The sequence below is a fragment of the Eptesicus fuscus genome, chromosome 20 (genome assembly GCF_027574615.1).
Source record: "Eptesicus fuscus isolate TK198812 chromosome 20, DD_ASM_mEF_20220401, whole genome shotgun sequence".
NCBI classification, from domain to species: Eukaryota; Metazoa; Chordata; class Mammalia; order Chiroptera; family Vespertilionidae; genus Eptesicus; species Eptesicus fuscus.
This window is the reverse complement of record NC_072492.1, coordinates 47,158,694-47,178,892: the sequence shown is the minus strand read 5'-3', so window position 1 is coordinate 47,178,892 and position 20,199 is coordinate 47,158,694. Positions and strand designations below refer to the sequence as shown.

The following is a 20,199-nucleotide window of genomic DNA, read 5'->3' as shown; positions in this document are numbered from 1 at the left end:
ATTGTCCACCTGCAAATCCAAGCTCTCTGCCCTCATTCCGAACAGCCCGCCGGCTTGGGCAGTGGCCGGGGAGGGGGCTTTGCTTGCTTTTAAGTGCAGGCTTTTACCCTGTGCCCAGCAGACCCCTGGGAACCCAGCCCCACCCCCTGTACCCCAAAGAGAGGACCCAGCGCCTGACTCACGGCAGGAGGTGACTTCTTGGGACAGAAAGGAGCTCTCAGACCTCCACAGTCTTCCTCCTAAGGACCGCGTGGAGCTGGGGCTGGGGGTGGGGAGAGGATGAGGGCTGAGAGGGTTGAGCAGAAGTGGGGGGACAGGAAAAGACTCTGTACCAAATTTACTTGTGTTTTTTTTTGTGGGTGGGAGGTTGGTTAATCCTCACCTGAGGGTATTTTCTCCATTGACGTTTAGAGAGTGGAAGGGAGGGAGGGACAGAGAGAGAGAGAGAGAAACATCGATGTGAGAGACACGTTGATCGATTGCCTCCCACATGCACCCTGAGTGGGGCCGAGGATCGAACCTGCAACCCAGGTACGTGCCCTTGACCGAGAATCAAGCCACGACCCTTTGGGCAGCGGGCCAACGCTCTAACAACTGAGCCACCCCAGCCAGGGCAAAATGTACCTGTTTTTTTTTTTTTTCATTGAGATAAGCTTCACTCAGCATAATTTTAACCTCTTTAAAACGAACAATCCAATCGCATGCAGTACATTCACGATTTTCTACAACCACCACCTAATTTCGAAACATTTTCATCACCCTGAAAGGAAGCCCTGCACCCACGAAGCAATCACCCCCCAACCTCCCCGCTTCCCCCAACCCCCTGGCAGCCTCCAACGTCCTGCCTGTGCGTTTACCGGTTCTGGATCCTTCGTATACATGGAGTCTCACAAGGCGTGTCTTCGGTTGGACCCGTTCGACGGGAAGAGGGAGGAGCTGGGCTGGAGCCCCTGCGCACTCTGCCCCCAGCCCCTGCCTCCTGGGAACCTTTGGGCTGTCCAGAGGCAGCCACCCCCCGCCCCCGCCTGCCCCTGCCCCTGCCCCTCGGGGCTCTCCCTCCACGTGGCCTGGGCCCTGGCAGTCCTGGGCAGGGTGTGGGCGCGGCCGCCAACGTGGAGCCCCTAGGCCAGTGGCTACCCCTCTCGGGGCCCAGGCCTCTCACCTGGTAAGTGGGGGCTGACCTAAGGGGCCCCGGTGACTCCTGTGCCCCACATCCTCCCGGGAGAAAGAGGCAGAGACCGGGCGCCTGCGCTTGCTCAGAAACGGGCAGCAGGGCTGGTCCCTGCTGGGCCCTCTCGGAGGACAAATGCCGGGAAAGGCAAGCACGGCGGCCGGGCACGGGCTGAGCCCGGTGTCCGCGGGGATGAGGGCCTGTTCCCCTTCAGGTCGGGCACGGCCGCGGGAAGAGAGGGTGGCACGTGCACCCCTGCGCGTGGCTGGGGAGGGGCGGCGCGGGCAGCCACGGGCGTGTGCGGGCCTCTGTGTCCAATCCAGCTTGTGAACGGCTCAGCCTGTCGCCGCCGAAAGGGCCGCGGAGCCGCGTGGGGTTATTATTTATGATGAAACGCAGAGGAGCCTGCCGCGGCGCGGGCTCGACGGCAAATTGAACTCCAATTTTCTGCTCCGCAGTGTTTGTTACCCGCCGCCAAGCGCCGGTGCGCGGGTCACCCGCCGATGAACGCGTGTTCCCCTTCGCGGCGGCTCCATCTCTCAGCCTCCGCGCGGGGTGGGGGGCAGGGGGGGGCTTTGCTTTTCCCTCCCCACCCAGGCCCCCCGATGCCTCCCCTGTGGTCCAAACACGGCCGGCCGACCAGAGCAGGGATCAGAGGCCTCGCAGGGAGACAGGCAGCCCCGGGTTCGAAACCCGGCTCTGCCTCCAGGGCGACCCCGCGCCTCTCCCCTCTGAGCTCGGGAGAGAGAAATAGAAGGCAGTCCCACGGTCACGCTCCCCAAGGTGGTCGGGAGGGTGAAACGAGAAAGCACAGGGGGCTCGGAAGGCATTGTGCCTTCCCTAACAGCCTTCTCTCCCCTGCCCCGGGCTGAGGGAGCAGCCGCCCTGGTGCCTGGGAGGGGGGACCTCAGGAGAAGCCCCTGCCCTGGGTGGGAGGCCCCCACTGGGGGTGATGAGGCCGAGCGGGGAGCCCCGCACAGGCCCGCTGTCCAGCTGAGCTCCCTCGGATGCGGGATGGGAAATGGGGTAACAGGGATGCACAGGCATCAGGCCGCCTTGCCCGGGAGTGGACGTACTGTCACCCCTTAGCTTTCGCATTGGACCTCACCGTCATTCATTCATTCATTCATTCGTTCGTTCGTTCATTCATTTCTGAGCATCTTCTTTGCCTCAGACTCTGTGTCCAGTGCTCCACCCCACCCACAATGTCGCCATTGGCCATGGGGGACGTTAGACGCCCAGGGTGGGTTCCTGGACGCAGCCGTGGGCCTGGCAGCCCCTCCCCTCAGCTTCTCCAGGCTTGTGGGAGGCGGGTGTTTCTCTGTTACCAAAGCTGGTAGTGGAACCGGGTGATGCAGGAGCTCACCTGCCGACGGGTCTTTAGAGAATCACCTGGAAGGATGTCGGGCAGCAGGTGGGACCAGGCCCGGTGAGGCCGCTGAACCCCAACGCTGGTCAGGGGCCTCCGGGCCCCGCTGGAAGAAAACAGGAGAATCCGAGCACATGTCCCACCTTGGGGTCACCGAGGAGAAGGCGAGGGACACCGCACAGCGTCCTGGCGCTTCTTGGGAGGAAGTCCGGGAGGCGGTGAGACCGTTCTCGTCGCCGGTTTTCCAACCCGAGTGACTCTGCCTACACTGAAGTGACAACAGCCGCCGTGAGGCCGAAACACTCTAATCAGTGGCACAGGTCTCACCTCCGAACCCTCCGTCGGAAATGCGAGAACGGGCTCCCCGCCTCTGTTCATCGCAAACAAACCCCTGGGAAGTGAGGACCGTCGTCGTCGTTCCACGCGAGGCTGCGAGGAGGTGGCATCAGTCACCTGTGAGGTCCAGGCCTGAGGCCCCGGCTGGGAGACCGGCTTGCAGCGGTCACACCCAGCGGGGATGGCGGATAGGACAGCTCCCTCGCGTGGGCTCCTGGTGCCGGCGCTGGCCAGGCACGCACTCCTCGCCCCGGGCCTGCGAGGCAGCAGCCCTGTTATCCCGTTTCTCCGTTGAGGAGACTGAGGCGCGGAGAGGTTACAGGGATGCCTGGGGCCACCCAGCTGGTGAGGGGCTGAGCCTGGATTTGAACCCAGGCGGCCCCATGCCGGGGCCCAGCCCACACTGCTACCCACCCAGATCTTGCAGCATCAGAGCTGGAAGGGAACGGAGAGAACCCCTGGGACTGTCAGCCCCCAAGAGGGAAGTGACCTGGCCAAGGTCAACAGCAAGTTCGTTTGCCCACCTTTGCACGTGCGGGTGTGCCTGGGCCAGTGGATGCGCCACTCCCATCTCTGCCCCCGTGTGTTTCTATCCCTGTGTCTCTCCTCCTTCTATACAGACACCAGCCACAGAGGGCCCCCCTGCTGCCAGACGAGCTCATCTTAACTAATTGCACCTTCAGGGACCCTCTTTCCAAATAGGGCCTCATTCTGCGGTTCCAGGAAGAACATGAATGGCGGGCGAGGGCACACCATTCAACCCAGTACAGGTGTCCACAGTCCTGCCCGGGAGTGGACTGTAGCGGCGTCCCTTAGCTTTCACAGTGGACCTCACCGTCATTCGTTCATTCATGCGCTCATTCGTTCATCTCTGAGCATCTTCTCTGCCTCGGACTCTGCGTCCGGTGCTGAGGCAGGAGAAACCCAGGAGGCATCACCCTAGGCCTGTGGCCTCTGCGAGCTTCGTCCTGATCTCTGTGCCTCTTTGGCTGGAAGTTCAATGGGCTGAGCAGCCTGGGTGGCGGGCTTGGGTCACCCCCCCCCCACCTTCCCTAGGCTGGGCCCCTCCACCCCACTCACCATTCCCCGGGGCCGTGTCGGGGCCCAGTGGTGCTGGCTGCCCTGCTGGCTGGGCCCCCCTAATCAGATTAGATGTGTATTCAAACAAATTGATGACCCGTTCCATTTAGATGCCTTTTGAACACGCTTTTCTGAGTGAGAAATCCATTCGGCAGCAGCTGCGGAGGCTGCGGCGGTAATTGATTGCCGCCCCCTCCCAGGCCCCCCGACGTCAGAAGGTGCCCGGCTCCTGAAGGTCACTGGCGATGATCAGATTACGGAGGGCGAGAGCCTTCCTTCTGGGCTAATGAAGCACTTGGCATGCAGGCAGCACCCGGGCTGAGCAGGGCCAGGCATCTGCCGGGAGGCAGGGAAGGAGCATACATTAGCATCTCATTTGTGGGAGCGGAGAGGAGGCGGGAACCAGGAGCTGAAGGGCGAGGGGCTGCCAGGCCCTGGCTCCGCGGGGCAGGAGCGGCGGGCCAGGTCAGGGGCTGGACGGGAGAGGGGACCAGCCCTGCGTCCTGTGGTCCTTACCAGGCCCCAGGGTGCCTGCTGGCATCCGCTCTGTGCGTGCTCCCAGCGCATTTCCTCTGGAGGGTGGGGGCTGGGACGGGGCCCACAGCGCTCTCTTCCCACGCCCCTGCCATGCGTAGTGCCTCCCGACCTGGACTTAGGTGGAAGAGAGACGGCAGGAATGTGGACGACCTGGACTTAGGTGGAAGAGAGACGGCAGGAATGTGAACGGTGTACAAAGCCGCCTGCAACTCCCGCTGTCTCTACCCCGGTCTGGAGCCTTCGCTGAAGACCTGACCGGCCATCACTGGGCAGGACTTCTTCCTGAGCCAGCGTGGAGTGGGGTGGCCGTGAGGGAGCTGAGTCTGAAGGCTTAGCGTTGGGACACTCAGGACACTGAGCTCCTTACAGGGTGGCTCCGAGATGCAGGAACCCAGTCATCACACGCCCCGCCCCATCTCCACGCTCTTCCCCACGCGATCACCTCCAAAGGTCCCAGGGCGCGGGACCAGCACCCAGCGCGTGCCAGGCACCGTGCTCTGAACTTGACATCCCTTCGCTCACGTGGTCCTTCCAGCAGCCTCTGGGGCAGGGGGTGGAAGCTATTGGTTTCTCTGCTCAAGGTCAAACTTGAGTGGGCACAGGAACTGGGGTTTAAACCCCGTTTCTCTCTCCCACTGGGACCTTCAAGCCAGACCCCTGGGAAAGGGTGGCTCCCGGAGGCTTCCGTGGGGAGCAGCGCTGTGGGCGGGGCCCAGCTCAGCCTCTCTTTCCTGGCCCCTCCCACCGCACCTGCTCATCTCCCCACGCCTGTCCTCCTTCACTCCCTCGCTCTCATCCTGCGCCCACAAGTCCACCCCTCTGAAACCTCCACCCCAGGTGGACCAGTCTCTCTCGGATGTTCGGCTGATGGTCAGGACTCGTCCCCAGCCAGCCCACCCGTCACCCTCACCCCTGGATCTGTTCTGGGGCCCTCGCATTGGAAGCTGCCCTGAGACTTATTCCCTCTGACCTGGAGCCCCGCCTGAGGTCTGAGGCCAGCCAGCGCCAGGAGGCTCCAGGGTAGGAGGCCAGGAGGGACCAGGGTAGGGGGCCAGGAGGGACCAGGGGAGGGGCCAGGAGGGACCAGGGTAGGGGGCCAGGAGGGACCAGGGGAGGGGCCAGGAGGGACCAGGGGAGGGGCCAGGAGGGACCAGGGGAGGGGGCCAGGAGGGACCAGGGGAGGGGCCAGGAGGGACCAGGGGAGGGGCCAGGAGGGACCAGGGAGGGGCCAGGAGGGACCAGGGGAGGGGCCAGGAGGGACCAGCTCCAGGAGCACAGGCTTCCCAGCAGTGACGAGATAGGTCCTGGCAGTCAGTCTAGGACAGAGATGCCGGTGCAGGGACTAGGGGATGGAGAAGGGAGAATCCCACGCGTCCAGGCAAGTCCCAGTGACTGAGCAGCCACCGGAGCCGGGAGGCAGCTGCTAACAGAGAGGCTTTGAGGAGCCTCAGAGCTGGGAAGTGCCTAGCGCCCCTGGAAGCCGGCCCTGGAGGGCAGATGGACATCTTTAGGGCAATTAGGCGGCGGGCAGAGGTCTTCACCGTGGCTGGCACTCCAGGAGGGGGTGGGTCCCAAGCCTGGGCTGGCTGGGCAAGATGGGGGGGCTCCAGAGAAAGGTGGCATTGTTGTGCTGGGGGCTCAGGGAGGGGAGGGGGGACGTTGCGATAAGCTTCTCTGTGGGGCCATTTAGCCTAGAGCCCCGAGGGAAGGGTGACAATGGGGGTATTTATTGGGGATATCGAGGGAGAGCAGGCAGGGCCCTCTGAACCGTTATGGGGAGTGAGAAGGAGCCACAGACTGAGGCCTCTTGTCTGCCTTCAGAGCTGCTCTTCCTTCAGAGGGGCTCAGGCTCCCCTGGTCAGAGACCCCCCCCAGCCACGCCACACCCGTGTCCCACACACCCACACAGCCCTACCGTTCCTGTCACAGGGCTGCCCCGCGACTGCTCACCCTGCGCACTCACATACGTGTATGCACATGTATGCGCACGTATGCATCGCTCTGATGGTAGGTAAGGGTTCCCTTTATACCCGTGGGACCCAGCATGAAAGTTACAAAAGGTGCAGCGTGAACGTGAGTCCCCACCCCCAGGCCTGAGCCCCCCAGTTCTCCTTAAAGCATCGCTGAGCCCAGTGTCTAATGTAAATCCCCCCCCTCCCCCGCCGGGGGAAAAAGCTGATGCTCTACAAGCAAATATATTTTTGTGCTTGAAGAAAAAAACACTTGTGCACAAGCGGCCGCCCATGGCACACCCCGTATACACCTCGCTTTTCTTCACTTAGCGGTGGTTCTCAAAAACGGTTCCGGACCCCGTGCCGGGGGATTCTGTGGTCGGGAGGTGCCCTCGTTTCTCTAACCCGCGCCCGCCCTGGCGGGCATTCGGGTGGCTTCTCAGCTCTTGCTGCTGCAGAATGGAGAGCGGCTGGGACGTGCTGTCCTCGCGTCCTTGCGCGGGGGCGTCGGAGGGAGATGAATTCCTCGCAGAGTGGGCGGGTTGGGGGAGGGGTGCGCTTCCATTCCGATGGAATTGCCAAATGGTCCCTATGGAGGTGGTACCCAGTGACCATGCCCCGAGCTGGGTGGGAGCTGCCCTGGGCCCCCAGCGGCGGGCCAGCCCAGGCTGTTATCGCGCTTTGGGATCCAGGCGAAAAGCGATGGGGAAAGCAGGTACCTTCGGCGAGTTTCCGGTTGGCTTATCGGGAGGTTCAGCATCTTCGAATGTTTCAGGGTTATTTGTAATTCCTTTCTGGGAACTGTTCATATCCTTTGCCCATTTTTCTGTGGGTGTGTTTATCTCTTTCTTATTGATTTATGGGCACATTTTTTTAATGCCAGGAAAACGAGCGTTTTGTCCATGATAAAAGTTGCAAATATTTTCCCCCCGTTTGTCATGGTGTCGCTTCTTTTTGTTTATGGGTCTTTTGCTTCCTCCCCCCCGCCCCCCCCATGCACAATTTTTATGTAGTTGAAGGCATCCATCTGTTTTACGACTTTCTGGAGTTTGTGTAGTACTTAGAAAGTACTTGGCGAGTACTTCGCTTTGCCAAGATTATATATTTTTAAGCCCCTGTGATTTTTTTTCTACTTCTTTTAGAATTTATTTTTCATGTTTAAAACATTGATCCATCTAGCGTTTATTTTGAGGTAAAGTGTGAGGAAGAGATTCAACGGGTTTTTTTTTCCCTCCCAAATGGCTCTTTAGCTGTTCCAGGGCCATTGGTTGAATGATCGAACGTCCCCCCGCGGACTTGAAACCCTGCACTCATCATCTAGGAAATCATGCCCTGTGGGCGGGAATCTATTTCTAGACTTTTCAGCCCGTCGCTTCCTCCGTCTACTTGTACACGAACACACTGTTTTAATTACTGCAGCTTTAGGATATGGTTCGGTGTCTGTACGGGGGGCCCCGTGCTTACCCTTCTTTTTCAGAGTTTTCTTGGCTGTTCCTTTGGGTTTGCTTTTCTTTTTTTTTCAACGTGAACTTTAGAATCACTTTGTCTAGTTGACAGTAAGTCCATCCTGTGTGTGTTTCCAAAGTGAGGAAATGTTGAGGAGAATGGCATCTGCGGAGCGTTGATTCTTTCTACCCACGATTCTCCTCCTTTCGCAGAGAACCCTTCCCCTGAGGAGGTGGCTAGCGGGGCTGCCATGTACCCCTGCACAGGTCTATACACCGAGTGGCCAGATTATTATGATCTCTGAACGCATAATAATCTGGCCAGTGTATATCCTATATAATAAAAGGCTAATATGCAAATTGTCCCCTCGACCAGGAGTTCGACCAGCAGGCAGGCCGGCCAGCCGCCCCTGTCCCCTCCCCCTGGCCAGGCTTGCCCGACCCCACCCATGCACGAATTCATGCACTGGGCCTCTAATATATATATACTGAGTGGCCAGATTATTATGCGTTCAGAGATCATAATCATCTGGCCACTCGGTGTACTGCACAACCCAGGACTCAGGCTGAGAGGAGCTGCTGGACCCGCCAACAGGGTCTGAGCCCCTCTCCGGGGCCGTCTGTCCGTCGGCATATGTGACCGATAGTCATAGTGGCCACCAGTGCCAGGCACTTCGTTAATTGATGACTCCTCGCCACCGCTTACAGCTAAGGGAACTGACGTGCTAAAAGGTTAAGAAACTTGTCCAAGGTCAACGATTCGCGCCACCCACCTGTGCATTCCTGGCGCAGAAATCTGTTCCTGCCCGTACACACACACGCATGCACATGCCCGAGCATACACACAGACATACACATACAGGCACACAGACCTACACACAGACGTAGCTGTACCACAGACACAGATGCAGACACAGATGCAGAAGAGACGTTGAATCTCTTCCTCACACGTTACCTCAAAATAAATGCTAGATGGTACACATAGGTGCACACAGATGAAAACACGCCCACATGCATACACAGATGCACACAGACACGCTCGTGGACACACACGTGCACACGCTGCTATGCCTACCCGTGTGCTCTTACCATCCGTGTCTTTCCCCTGCCGCACACACCCTCCCTGCCGCCTCCTGCTTTGGGGTAAGGGGGCCCGTCAAGGGAAACCAGCTGCCTGGACTCCCCGCCAGGGCTCTCATTCCTGTGTAGGGCCTCCCTCCAGTCCCTGCATCCTGATGGCAGGGGGCCCTTCGGGGAGGCGGGGGGGGGGCCCTCCGCCTCTCCCAGGCCACCTTGTGAGGATAACGTGGGATGAGGGGTGCTGCGCGCCCAGCAGGTTCTCGGGAAGGCCTCTCCACGCTCCTCTCCCTCTTCCCCCACCTCATTGTCTCTGCAGCCGCTGGAATCAACCCGTCCAAGCAAAAGCCATTCGGCTGCAGGCCGGCACCCCCGGGAGAGCCAGAGGAGCGGACTGGCAAATGCAGAGCTGGGAGCAAATTGCTCAGCGAGCGGTGTACAGAGGCCAGGGGGTCTGGGTGCAGAGCGCGGGTGTGCTGTGTGCGTGCAAGCACATACGCCCCCCCCCCCCCCACCACACACACGCACACACACACCCCGACTGTGCTGGGTCTGAGTCAGCCCCACATCCAAGGGTCTGAATCACTCTGGGGCTGGGAATGTTATTGTTTTAAAACAAACGAGTGATGACAGGAACTAACAGAGGGTTTTTAAAAACGCGATTCAGAGGGCTCTTGAAAGCTGCTGGAGAATATGAATGAGCCTTTGAAGTGAGAATGTGCCCATTTGTTAAACGGAGAGTGGAGCGGAGCTGGAGGCTCCCGCGGCAGGCAGGCGGGCAGAGAATCGTGTGTGTCCGTGTGTATGTGTGCATGTGTGTGCGCATGTGTGTGTGTGTGTGTGTGTGTGTGTGTGTTTTCTAGGCAAATGCATTGCCTGTCTGCCTCTCCACAGAGGTGGGCTGGGACCCCAGAAGCCAGGGGCCAGGGGGTGCTAGCCACTCCGCTGGGTACACGCACCTTTCCAACGGCTTGCAAAGCGACGTGCTGACGTGACAGTTGTTAGGAGTGACGGAGAGATGTGCGCGTGGGCAGCGTCGCATCAATCCGAGGCGGAAGCATCAGCGGTGACGCGGAGACCGTGGCCCAGGAGGCCTTCCGGGCGGGTCGGCACTTTCTCTTCAGCCGCCTCTGGTCCTCCCTGGTCTGCCTCCCGTGGCCCCCACAGTGAGGGTCCACAGCAGGGATGGGGCTCCAGGAAGACTCCCCCAAACACTCACAAGCTACACCCTCCTAAGCTTGAGGCCTTGGGCTTGGGGTGGGGGTGCTGAGCAGCCCGGGCCGCACACATGCATGATGGTGTCTCCTGAGTCGAGCGAGGCTTTGACACAAATCCTGGGCTTGCTGACCACGGCCGCCCGGCGCTGGTTGACTGCGAGGATGGGAGGATGGACTTGGGGTCCAGGGCTCCGGGCCCCACTGGTGCTCCCAGGGGTCCGCCTGCCAGGCGGAGGGGCCCGGCTTCTCCACGCCCAGCGGGCTGACAGCCTCTCCCAGCGGCCCGTCGCTTTACTCCCTCCAGCCTTTGAGCCACGGGCTCCCTGCCGCTGCTCTTCCTTTGCTTGAGTCCATTTCTTAGGCCAAAAAAACAAACAGAAAAGCGTCTTATGGTTTCTACCCTCTGAGCTCACCGAGAAGAGTTAGTTCTAGGCCAGGGCGTGCCTGGGGCCCAGCCGGCGCTGGATGGCAGCCCCCTCCCTGACAGGGACACTCACACGTTTGTTTGGGGGAAAGAAGTGAACATCAGAGCATCTACACTGGCATTTTCACAGTTACTATTTCCTTTCACCCTGACGACCTCAGGGTGCCTGTCTCTCTCCTTGTGCCTCGTGATGGAGAAGCTGAGACTCAGAAAAGTGAATACTTACTTGTCCACGCCCAGGCCGAGGAGTGGGAGGGGAGCGCAGGCCGGGTGTGGGTGCTGGGACCCTGCACCGTTGGCCTGGAGCCGTGGTCGGCAAACTCATTAGCCAACAGAGCCAAATATCAACAGGACAACGCTTGAAACGTCTTTTGAGAGCCGAATTTTTTAAACTTAAACTTCTTCTAACGCCACTTCTTCAACATAGACTCGCCCAGGCCGTGGTATTTTGTGGAAGAGCCACACTCCAGGGGCCAAAGAGCCGCCTGTGGCTCGCGAGCCGCAGTTTGCCGACCACGGGCCTGGAGGACAGGACACCCAACGGCCCGCCCTGCCAGCAGCTTCCTGTGTGGCCCTGAGCGTGCCCCGCCCTCGGGCACAGAGCGACTCGGAAGGTCTGGCTCGTGTCAGCACCTGGGCAGGTTTCTAACCCGCGTCTGAGAGGCGGTTGTGATCCTGTCTGGTCGTGGGGTTGCGTGCGGAGGAAATGAGCGTCGTTAAAGCATATCGGACAGCCCAGAACCTAGCAGGCGCTTTCGTCCTTGTTGGTCCAGATGCTGCCTTCTCCCCGGCCCCACCCCATCCCCAAAGGGCAGGTGGGCTCGGTGATGGGCATGGAGGCCCGCCCCCGCCCCCATCTCTCCCTGTCCTTTTGTCAACCCCTTGCCTATGTCACTGCCCCCTCCCTCCCACTGGCCAGGAGGACAGGAAGGCCTCAGTGGTCCCGGGAGTCCGGGGCCTGGAGAGCACTGTTTGTTGAGGGGGAGCCGTGGGGAGCTCGTGCTTGGCCCGGCTGACCGGGTCCGGTCGGGAGGTGAGCGTGACTGCAGAGCGGGGTAGCAACCGCCGGACCCGCACCCGCAGCCCGGACGGCGGCGCTTCCTCTGTCCAGGGAGCTGACCTGGCATATGAACGCGGAGGTCGGGGCAGGCGGGCGCAGGGTCAGGGATGGGAGGATCGAGCAGCCTGGCAGTGGAGGGGGTCCCCCAGGCCCTACCCTGGATTCCCCTGAAGTCAGACTGACCCAAGTTCAAGTCCCTCCCAGCCACCATCCGCTGGGCAAGTTCCCAGGCTGCACCTGCTCCTCCCGCCGAGGGGTGGTGGGGCTCTAGACGCGCCACAGAATCCAGGTGAGCAAGCGGTCACGTGGCTTTGTGTCTCTGTCCCCCGCAGATGACGTGGCCCCCTATTTCAAGACGGAGCCGGTGCGGACGCAGGTGCACCTGGAGGGGAACCGCCTGGTGCTCACCTGCATGGCCGAGGGCAGCTGGCCGCTGGAGTTCAAGTGGCTGCACAACAGCCGGGAGCTGACCAAGTTCTCCCTGGAGTACAGGCAAGCGCCGCCCCTTCCTCCCGCCCCTTCCCTTCCTCCCGCCGCCAGGGGCCTGCCACGCCCCGAAAGGGTGCCAGGGTGGGGGCCTGGGCAGTTTGGGGGCGGGAACTCCCGATCCAGGGCACCTGGGAGGCTGGGCTGGCAGAATTGGGGGCCAAAGATGGCCCTGCCCAGAGGTGAGAAGACCGTGCCCTGCCGAGCCCAGCAGAGGGTGGCTGGGAGGTGGGCCAGGGCACTGCCTGGACAGGGTGGCCCATGCAGCCGTGGGTGGGCAGAGGCGGTGATGGGGGTGATGGGGGTGATGGGGATAGGGGTGCTCTCTGCCGGCAGCGGGCTGTTGCCCTGGCTGTGAGCTGAGCCCTTCCCTCTCCTCCCCACGGAGAAGAACCTGTCTCTAGGGGTACCATAGGTGGGGCCTGGGTTCCACAGAGGGGTGCGGCCTGAGGCAGCCTGGGTCAGCAGAGAGGAGCACAGCTATTTGGGGGGACCTGTTGAGGGGGGACAGGGAGGTGGCCCACCCAGGGTCTTCCGGTTATCTCCACTCCCTTCTTATGGCCTCACCCTGAACCCTGGCCTGGGCTGGCCCTCCCCTCCCAGGACGCTGCCCAGTGGGGACGAAGGAGAGGATGGAGAGAGAGCAGGGTCTCAGACGAGGGTTTGTGGCTGGAAGGGGTCCTGGAGGCAGCTACCCGCAGCCCAGCTGGCCCGCAGCCCTTCCGGGGCCCTCTCTCCCTCTCCCTCTCCTCCCCGCCTGTTGGCTCCCAGCGCTGGGGCTTGTGATTAATCCCTGGCCTGGTGTGTGTATAATTGGTTTTGTTGGGGAAACAAGATTGCCTTGCCCTGGGGATGCTGATACAAATCTGCCTCGGGGACAGGAATGCAAATGAGAGGAGGGGGTCTGATTGCTTGAGGAGCTGTCCTTCCGGAGAGAACGCTCCTTTTCTTCACGCGGAGGGAGCCCAGGGCCTGGGTGACTTCTGCACTGGCCCGTGGGTGTGGCCCCTTTGGGAAAGGAGGGAGCAGGGGGCCACCTTCCCCTCTGGGTGGTGAGCGGTGGACCAGGAGGCCACCATTGCTGGCCACTGGGGGCTTCCGGTCTCCAGGGTGCCCACAGGGACTGGGGGGCCCCCCCCTGTGAGCAGCCCCCCCCCCCCATGGTTTTTGGTTGGGGACCAGAGGCACTCCGGGCCACAGCCTGGCAGCCTCTGTGAGGAGCCCCTGCCCCCTCGCGCGTGTTGGACACACCTGAATGGCACGCAGGTGGCACGCCATGGGGGTCAGTGGTGCCTGGAGCCTCCCAGCCTGCCCTGGGCTGCTACCGGCAGAGCTGGAGGCGGGATCTAGGAGGGGAGGTGGTTCTTTGCCTGGTTCCCAGCTCCTCTTTTGGTGCCTGGGAGCCGTAAGGACCCGACGGCGCAGAAGCAGGTTCCAGCTCCGTGTACGGGTCGGATTCCCAGCCACGGAATGGGCTTCCTTTGGAAACGGCGGGGTTGGTCACAGTGACCCTCATAATCATCGGCCGCGAAGCAGAACTTACGCGGCATAACTTACATAACTTAGATGTTACGGTGTGCACGCTGCGATTACCTCCTTGACGCCTCCTGCAAGCAGCCCCGTGCGCCCCATTCTACAGATGAGCAAACTGAGGCTCCGAGAGCTTCGGCAATGTACCCAAGGCCAGATGGTTGAGCTGGGCTTTGACTGGCAGGCGTCGGAGCTCCTGAGCTGGAGCTCTTGACCACCCAGCACTGCCTCTGGTCGAAGGAGGACCGCTTCCTTCCTGTGTACCCGAAGCAATCTCTCTTCGAACCGCGCTCCCCGAGTTCTAGAAGGCACCGCAGGGGGAGAAGGCAAACAGGAGCTTGGATAGGTGGAAGTTCTTCAGGGGGGCACCAATGAGCTTCCACGAGGGCAGGGGCGGGGACCCTTTTTCCTGCCAAGGGCCGTTTAGATATTCCTCACATCCTTCGTGGGCCAGACAGAATCATCCAGGTAAACATCAGCCTGCTGTAACCTTACCCTGATGCCATGGCAGGGCCAGACCAAATGATTTCACAGGCCCTTATGCAGTCTGTGGGCCGGACGTACCCCACCCCTGCACTAGGGGGGCTCGTCCCAGCCTCCTCACCCCCAAGAAGGCGGACTGAGGAGTGCTGATGGCCAGGCCTCCCTCGGGGTCTACTCCAGGCCAGAGGACACTGTGGGGCAGCCCCACACTGGCCACATGGTGGGAAAGGAGGGTGGGAGCAGTTAGCAGAGGGGGGGGCAGAAGCCACTGTGTCCCCTTCACCGCCCCTGCCCCCAGTGAGGGCCCAGCTCACAGCAGGTGCTTTTTTTCCTTTCCTTCTCTTCTTTTTAATTTTGAAAAGTTTCTAATCTTAGAAAAACTGTAAGTATAGCACCATAAATACCTGTTTGCATTTTACCGTTCACCAACTGTTAAGATCTTACACCTGCGTGCTCTCTTCTCCCTCCACACACACACACACACACATATGCATGCACTTTTTTGCTGAGTTGTTTAAGAAGGAGTTGCTCCCAGCCGTGTGGCTCAGTGATTGAGCTTTGACCCATAAACCACGGTTCGATTCCCTGCCAAGGCTCATGCCTGGGTTGTGGGCTCAATCCCTAGTAGAGGGCGTGCCAGAGGCAGCTGATTGATGATTCTCTTCTATCATTGGCTAGAGGCCCGGTGCACGAAATTCGTGCACAGGTAGGGACCCTAGGCCTGGCCTGCAATCAGGGCTGATCAGGTTCCCCACCTCCTCCTTCCCTCACTCCCTCAGCACCCCGCCGTCACCGCTGGTCACCCGCCATGCTCTGCGCCTCCCCCTGGTGGTCAGCACACGTCACAGCAAGCAATCAAACTCCCAGTCTCCCTGTTGAACTCCTGAGGGGACACTTTGCATATTAGCCTTTTATATATATATAGATGTTTCTATCTCTCCCTCTCCCTTCTTCTCTGAAATCGATAAAAACATTTTTTTAAAAAATAACGAGTTACAGACATGATGTCCCTTTACCCCTAAGTAGGATTGCTAGGTATGAGCCATTCTTCTGAAGAACCACCGTACAATTTTCCCCCCAGAGAAATTTCACGCTGACACAGTGCTACTATCTCACACAGTCCAGACTTCTCCATTTGTCCCAATTACGTCCTTTGTGGGTATTTTTAGTGTTGTTTGCTACAGAATCTAACCCGCGTTGCACTCCGCTGCCAAGTCTCTTAGACTTTAGACTCCTTAAATCCGGAACTGTTCCTCCTTTTTTATCCTCTTTCGCAGCACGGACATTGGGAGTTCAGGCAGGTGTGTGTCCTCCAGGGCGGATTTGTGACGTTCAACCTTCTGGGCCAGAATGCATCCTCTCCGTGGCTCATCCTTGAAGCCACCGGTGTCCTTTTGCCCCATGATCGGCGACGGTAGATTTGATTCAGCTGGTCCAGGTGACGCCGCCAGGTGTCCCCTTCGTGAAAGTATTAAGGCGTGTCCTCCCCGTGGGAGGACAGCTTACGACTGTGCGAACCGTCTCCTCTCCAGGAATCTCCCATCCGGGCTCCGTATCCACTGACGCGTCTTACCTGGATCCGTTCTTACCGCTTCCTGCCGTGGAGATAAGCAGCTTTTCTACATCTGCCGTTCCTTCCCCTCCTAGGAGCTGCCATGCGTTTGTAAGGGAAGAGCTGTCCTTGATCACAGTTTAGCATCAGCACAAGCTCGAGGATGATCGTCCCTCCGGGGTGTGTGTTAGTCCAGCCCTGTCATCGTTCACGTGGGCTCACACCGTAACCCAAACGTGGCCAGTGGGGCTTCTTCCCGTGGCTCCTGGCTCCTTCGGACGTGCCCACCTCAGATTTCTTGCACTTCCTTGCCTTTTTGGCTCAACAGCGTGTTGCCAGTTCAGCTTTTAAGTAAATTCATCCTGAAAAGCCCTTGCGTCGGAGGTCGGCCAGCTTCCCATCCCGCAGTCCTCCAGCCGCCGCTCGCTGCCGAGGCCTTCCTGGTCTCTCGCTCATGCCTGGCGTTAGGTCAGGTGACCATATCCAGTTTCCCGGCAGGAAGATGGCTGCGTGCACTCAGACAGGAAGTGCTGCCGTGCGTTTAGCTGTGTTTCCCACCCGGCCGCCAAAGGAAGAAGTTTGCATGCATGTCCGTCTCCGAAAGTCTTTATCCGCAGTGGGATCTGTAACAGATAGGGCTGTGTGTGTGCACACGTGTGTGTGTGTGTGTGTGTGCATGTGCACAGCCAGGCCGGGCGTGTGGCTGGCCCCAGGCATGTGCACATGTGTGTGTGTGTGTGTGTGTGTGTGTGTGTGTGTGTGTGTGTGACACGTCTGCACAAAGGAAATCCTATGCATCCGCCTGAGTACCAGTGGCTGCGGCGAGCTTTGGGTCCACATCCCCCCGTGGGGGCAGGTGGGACTGGATGGACTCTGAGCGGGGGCCACCTGAGCATAGTCACTGGTCTGTGGCTCTGGCTGGATCACTTAGCCGCCTGCCTTTGCTTTCTCGCCGGGAATCAGGCACAGCGAGGCCTGCTTTAGAGCTTAGAGGGAGGATTAAATGGTCTCTGAGAGAGCCCCGTCCCCGGCGCAGCGGACAGGCAATAGATGGCACCTGTTGGGATGATGTAAGATGCCAGGCTTACCGGAGAGTGGGGACTAATCCGGTAACGGACCCACCAGCTCCCACGTGCAGGTGAGCGGATCGGCTCCCAGGTGGTCACGGCAGCTCTGCACCCCTGTGCCCGTGACCGCAGCCCACGACCCTTCGTAGAACTCGTCCTGCCCCTTGTTGCTGACACGCTTTATCCATTTGGAAACCAGCCTTGAAGTTCCCGTTTGGGGCGATCACTGCTGGGGATACCACTTGGGTACAAAACAACAGTTAATTCTAAAAAGAAAAGACATTTATTTCCCCAGGTGGGTGGGGTGGTGCCTGGGGAAACCCTCCCAAAGCTGTGGGACAGGCACACAGCCTCCCGGGGACCATTGGCGTGTGTTGGGGTGTCGGGGGAGGTTGAGCACAATGCTCAGTCAGACATATTTGATCTAATGTGTTTGCTAGAGTGTGTGTGTGTGTGTGTGTGTGTGTGTGTGTGTGTGCACGCGCGCGCTCAGTTCCTTCACAGTCTTGCATGCGTTGGATGCCGTGAGCATGTGTCTGTGCAAAGCCTGTAGGTGTGTTTGTGTAACTTCCTGACTCTGTGGGATGGTCACTCGCATGAGGGTCAGGCCCTCCGGGTCGCTGCTGGGGACTCTGGCATCAGACTGCCACCCCACACTCCCTCCTCGGCCCCCCATCCCCTCCCCCCGCCTCCAGGGGCCATCGCCCCACATTGACCAGATGCAGCCTCAGTGCATCCATGTCACCAGTCAGGCCTGTGAGGCTGGGGACAACCCCACCTGCTCATAAATGGGCGGGTCAGGCGTGGCAATGGAGGGGGGAGGGGCGATGGATCGTGACCACCTGCCCTTGTGACCACTTCATGGCAGAGTCATCAACCAGATCATTTTGTCCCGCCCTGAGAGTGCCTTCTCCCACAGTTACCCTCACACTTAAAACTAACTGGGAAAACCAGTCAGCTAGGCAGACACCCCCCCCCCCTCACTCACACACACACACACACACACACACACTCTTCCGCACAATCAGGGCGCACACCCAGAGGAGGTTTATGGAGGGTCGCTGGCTGCCAGGTGTCTTCATACGTCATCTCACAGCAACACCAGGAGGTGAGCGATATTACTGTCCTTTGGCAGATGCGGGCCCTGAAGCTCAGAGAAGTTCCAGGACTTGCCTGGGGTCATGAGCAGGGCGCCCGGCAGGTCCCAGAGAGGCTGCCTGCCCGGAGCGTGTTCTGTCCTCTCCCCACCCCTGTCACTCTGTGTCACGCTCCTGGCCCAAGAGTCCAGAAGCCAGGGGCCTGGGACACGTCGGAGGGGCACATGTGAGGGTGTGGGACCCGCTGAGGCTGAGTTCTGCTCCGGGGGCCCCTGGCTGGCATGGGAAAGAGCAGGTGTGGGGAGGGGAGACCAGGTGAGCCAGGCCGGGCGTGTGGCTGGCCCCAGGCTGGGTGCCCAGGTGTCTCTCGGGGAACTGCACAGGCTCGGTGACGGGAGAAGAAGGCCCCGGGCGTGTGACAGCCCTGGCGAGCAGCACAGAGCAGGGGACACGGACAAAGACGGTGCAGCCTTTGAAATTCTTCAGAGGCGCGGATGAAGGGAAACTCCCCGGGCCAGCTGCTTTGTCTCTCGCGTATCCCCTGGCCTCCCCTTCCAAGTGAGTGGAAGTGAGAGTGGGCGGCAGAGGCGGGAGAGGCAGAGGTGGCTGGCTTCCCGGTGAGCACCGGAGCACATGCCACGTGAGTGCCAGGAGCCCAGCCAAGCTCTTCCCGGCAGCCGTGCTGGGAGACGGTGCTATTATTGTCTCTGCCTCCGAGCTAGGAGTCACAGATCAGAGAGGGTCAGCCACTTGCACAAGGTCACACAGCCGTACAAGGAGTCAGGGTTCAGCCTGGATCTTTCGACCCCAAGCCTGGGACCCATCCCCTCCTCCATAGTCCCAGGTCAGTGGCACGGCCGGGGCTCGGCTTTCTGGGGATGGCCCAGCCGGCCTTCTAAAGAGCTGCAGAGGGGAGCAGTTTGCAGCTAACATGTGAAACTTACCACGGGCCCTGCCCTGTTCTGCGTGCTTCACGTATGTTAGCTCGTGATAACAGACACTCCCCTGCCGGCCACTTCCACTTAGGCTCTCTCTCTCTTTTTTACTAATTTACTTTAATGTGTTTTTATTGATTTCAGAGAAGGGAGAGGGAGAGATAGAAACATCAAAGATGAGAGAGAATCATTGATCGGCTGCCTCCTGTACACCCCCTACTGGGGATGGATCCCGCAACCCGGGCATGTGCCCTTGACTGGAGTCGAACCCTGGACCCTTCAGTCCGCAGGCCGACGCTCTATCCACTGAGCCAAACCGGCTAGGGCTAGGCTCTCATCCTCCATCCCTGCACACTAACAACCCCGGAGGGGCGGCGGCGGGGTGGCGAGGAGTGCGAGGCTGCGTGGGTCAGTCCCTACCCAAGGCCTGAAGCCGCAGAAACCCAACGAGAGTCAGGCCTTGCCCTCCACGAAGGAGATGGGGACATTTGCTCACAGGCAGTGAGCTCACGGCCCCTCGCAGGTGGGGCAGGAGGGAAGAAGTGGAGGCAGGGGCGAGCAAACGCGAGGGGCCAGCTGACGCACAGGGACGCCCAGGGAGCCGGGGAGATGGCGAACGCCAGGGAGAACATTCCGGGCCGCAGCCGCAGGTGGTGGGCAGCCCTTAGAGGATCTTGGTCCAGGGAGCTCGAGACCCCCCGTAACCTGGTCCCACCACCCCTCGTTCCAGCCTCCTCTCTCGCCGACCCCCTTCGCTCGTGGGCTGAGCGATGCTCTTAGCTATTGGATACCATCACGCCTTTGCTCACCTCTCTCCTCTGCCCGCACTGTCCTTACACCCCTTTGCTACCTGATCCCCCAAGATTCAGCACCAAGATCCCCCCAACATGAACCCCAGGCCTGCCTTGAATCACTGTAGGCCTTTAGGCAAATGACTGAACCCCCGCCTCAGTTGCCAAGTCTGTGAAATGGGAATGATAGAACTGGTAGCTGCCTCCAGGGGCGGCGAGTGTCACATGACACCAAGTACGCAGCAGGGTGTCTGGTCGGAGTCTCTACAATCCAGAAGGTGCCGTGGGAGCACCCTTCCTCCTCCCAACGGGCAGGCTCTGCCACCCGGTCCTTCTGGCCACAGCTCCTTCCCACCCTCCAGGAGGCCAGGTCCCACCTGCCCGGTGCCCAGCCTCTTCGGGGGTTTACTGCAGCTCGGCCGCGGGTTTGGACGTCTTGTCTGAAAATGGAAGGCTGCGGGTGAGAGCTGAGGTGCAGGAATTGGTTATGATGGGCATAAATTGAATTTTAATAGAGATGTACGTGGCATGGAGCCAGCATACGCAGGCAAAGGGAAGGTAGTAATTAAAAGTTAACGAGTCTAGAAATG

At 60.0% G+C, this 20,199-nt stretch overlaps 1 protein-coding gene across 1 annotated transcript in view; it reads left to right on the top strand.

Moving 5' to 3' along the window:
* SDK2 (sidekick cell adhesion molecule 2) overlaps nucleotides 1–20,199 on the top strand; it is a 208,752-nt gene that overhangs the window by 77,069 nt on the left and 111,484 nt on the right. Inside the window, exon 2 of the mRNA XM_054709217.1 lies at nucleotides 12,001–12,160. Coding sequence (XP_054565192.1) covers nucleotides 12,001–12,160 — 160 coding nt within the window. The remainder of the gene's footprint in view (nucleotides 1–12,000; nucleotides 12,161–20,199) is intronic.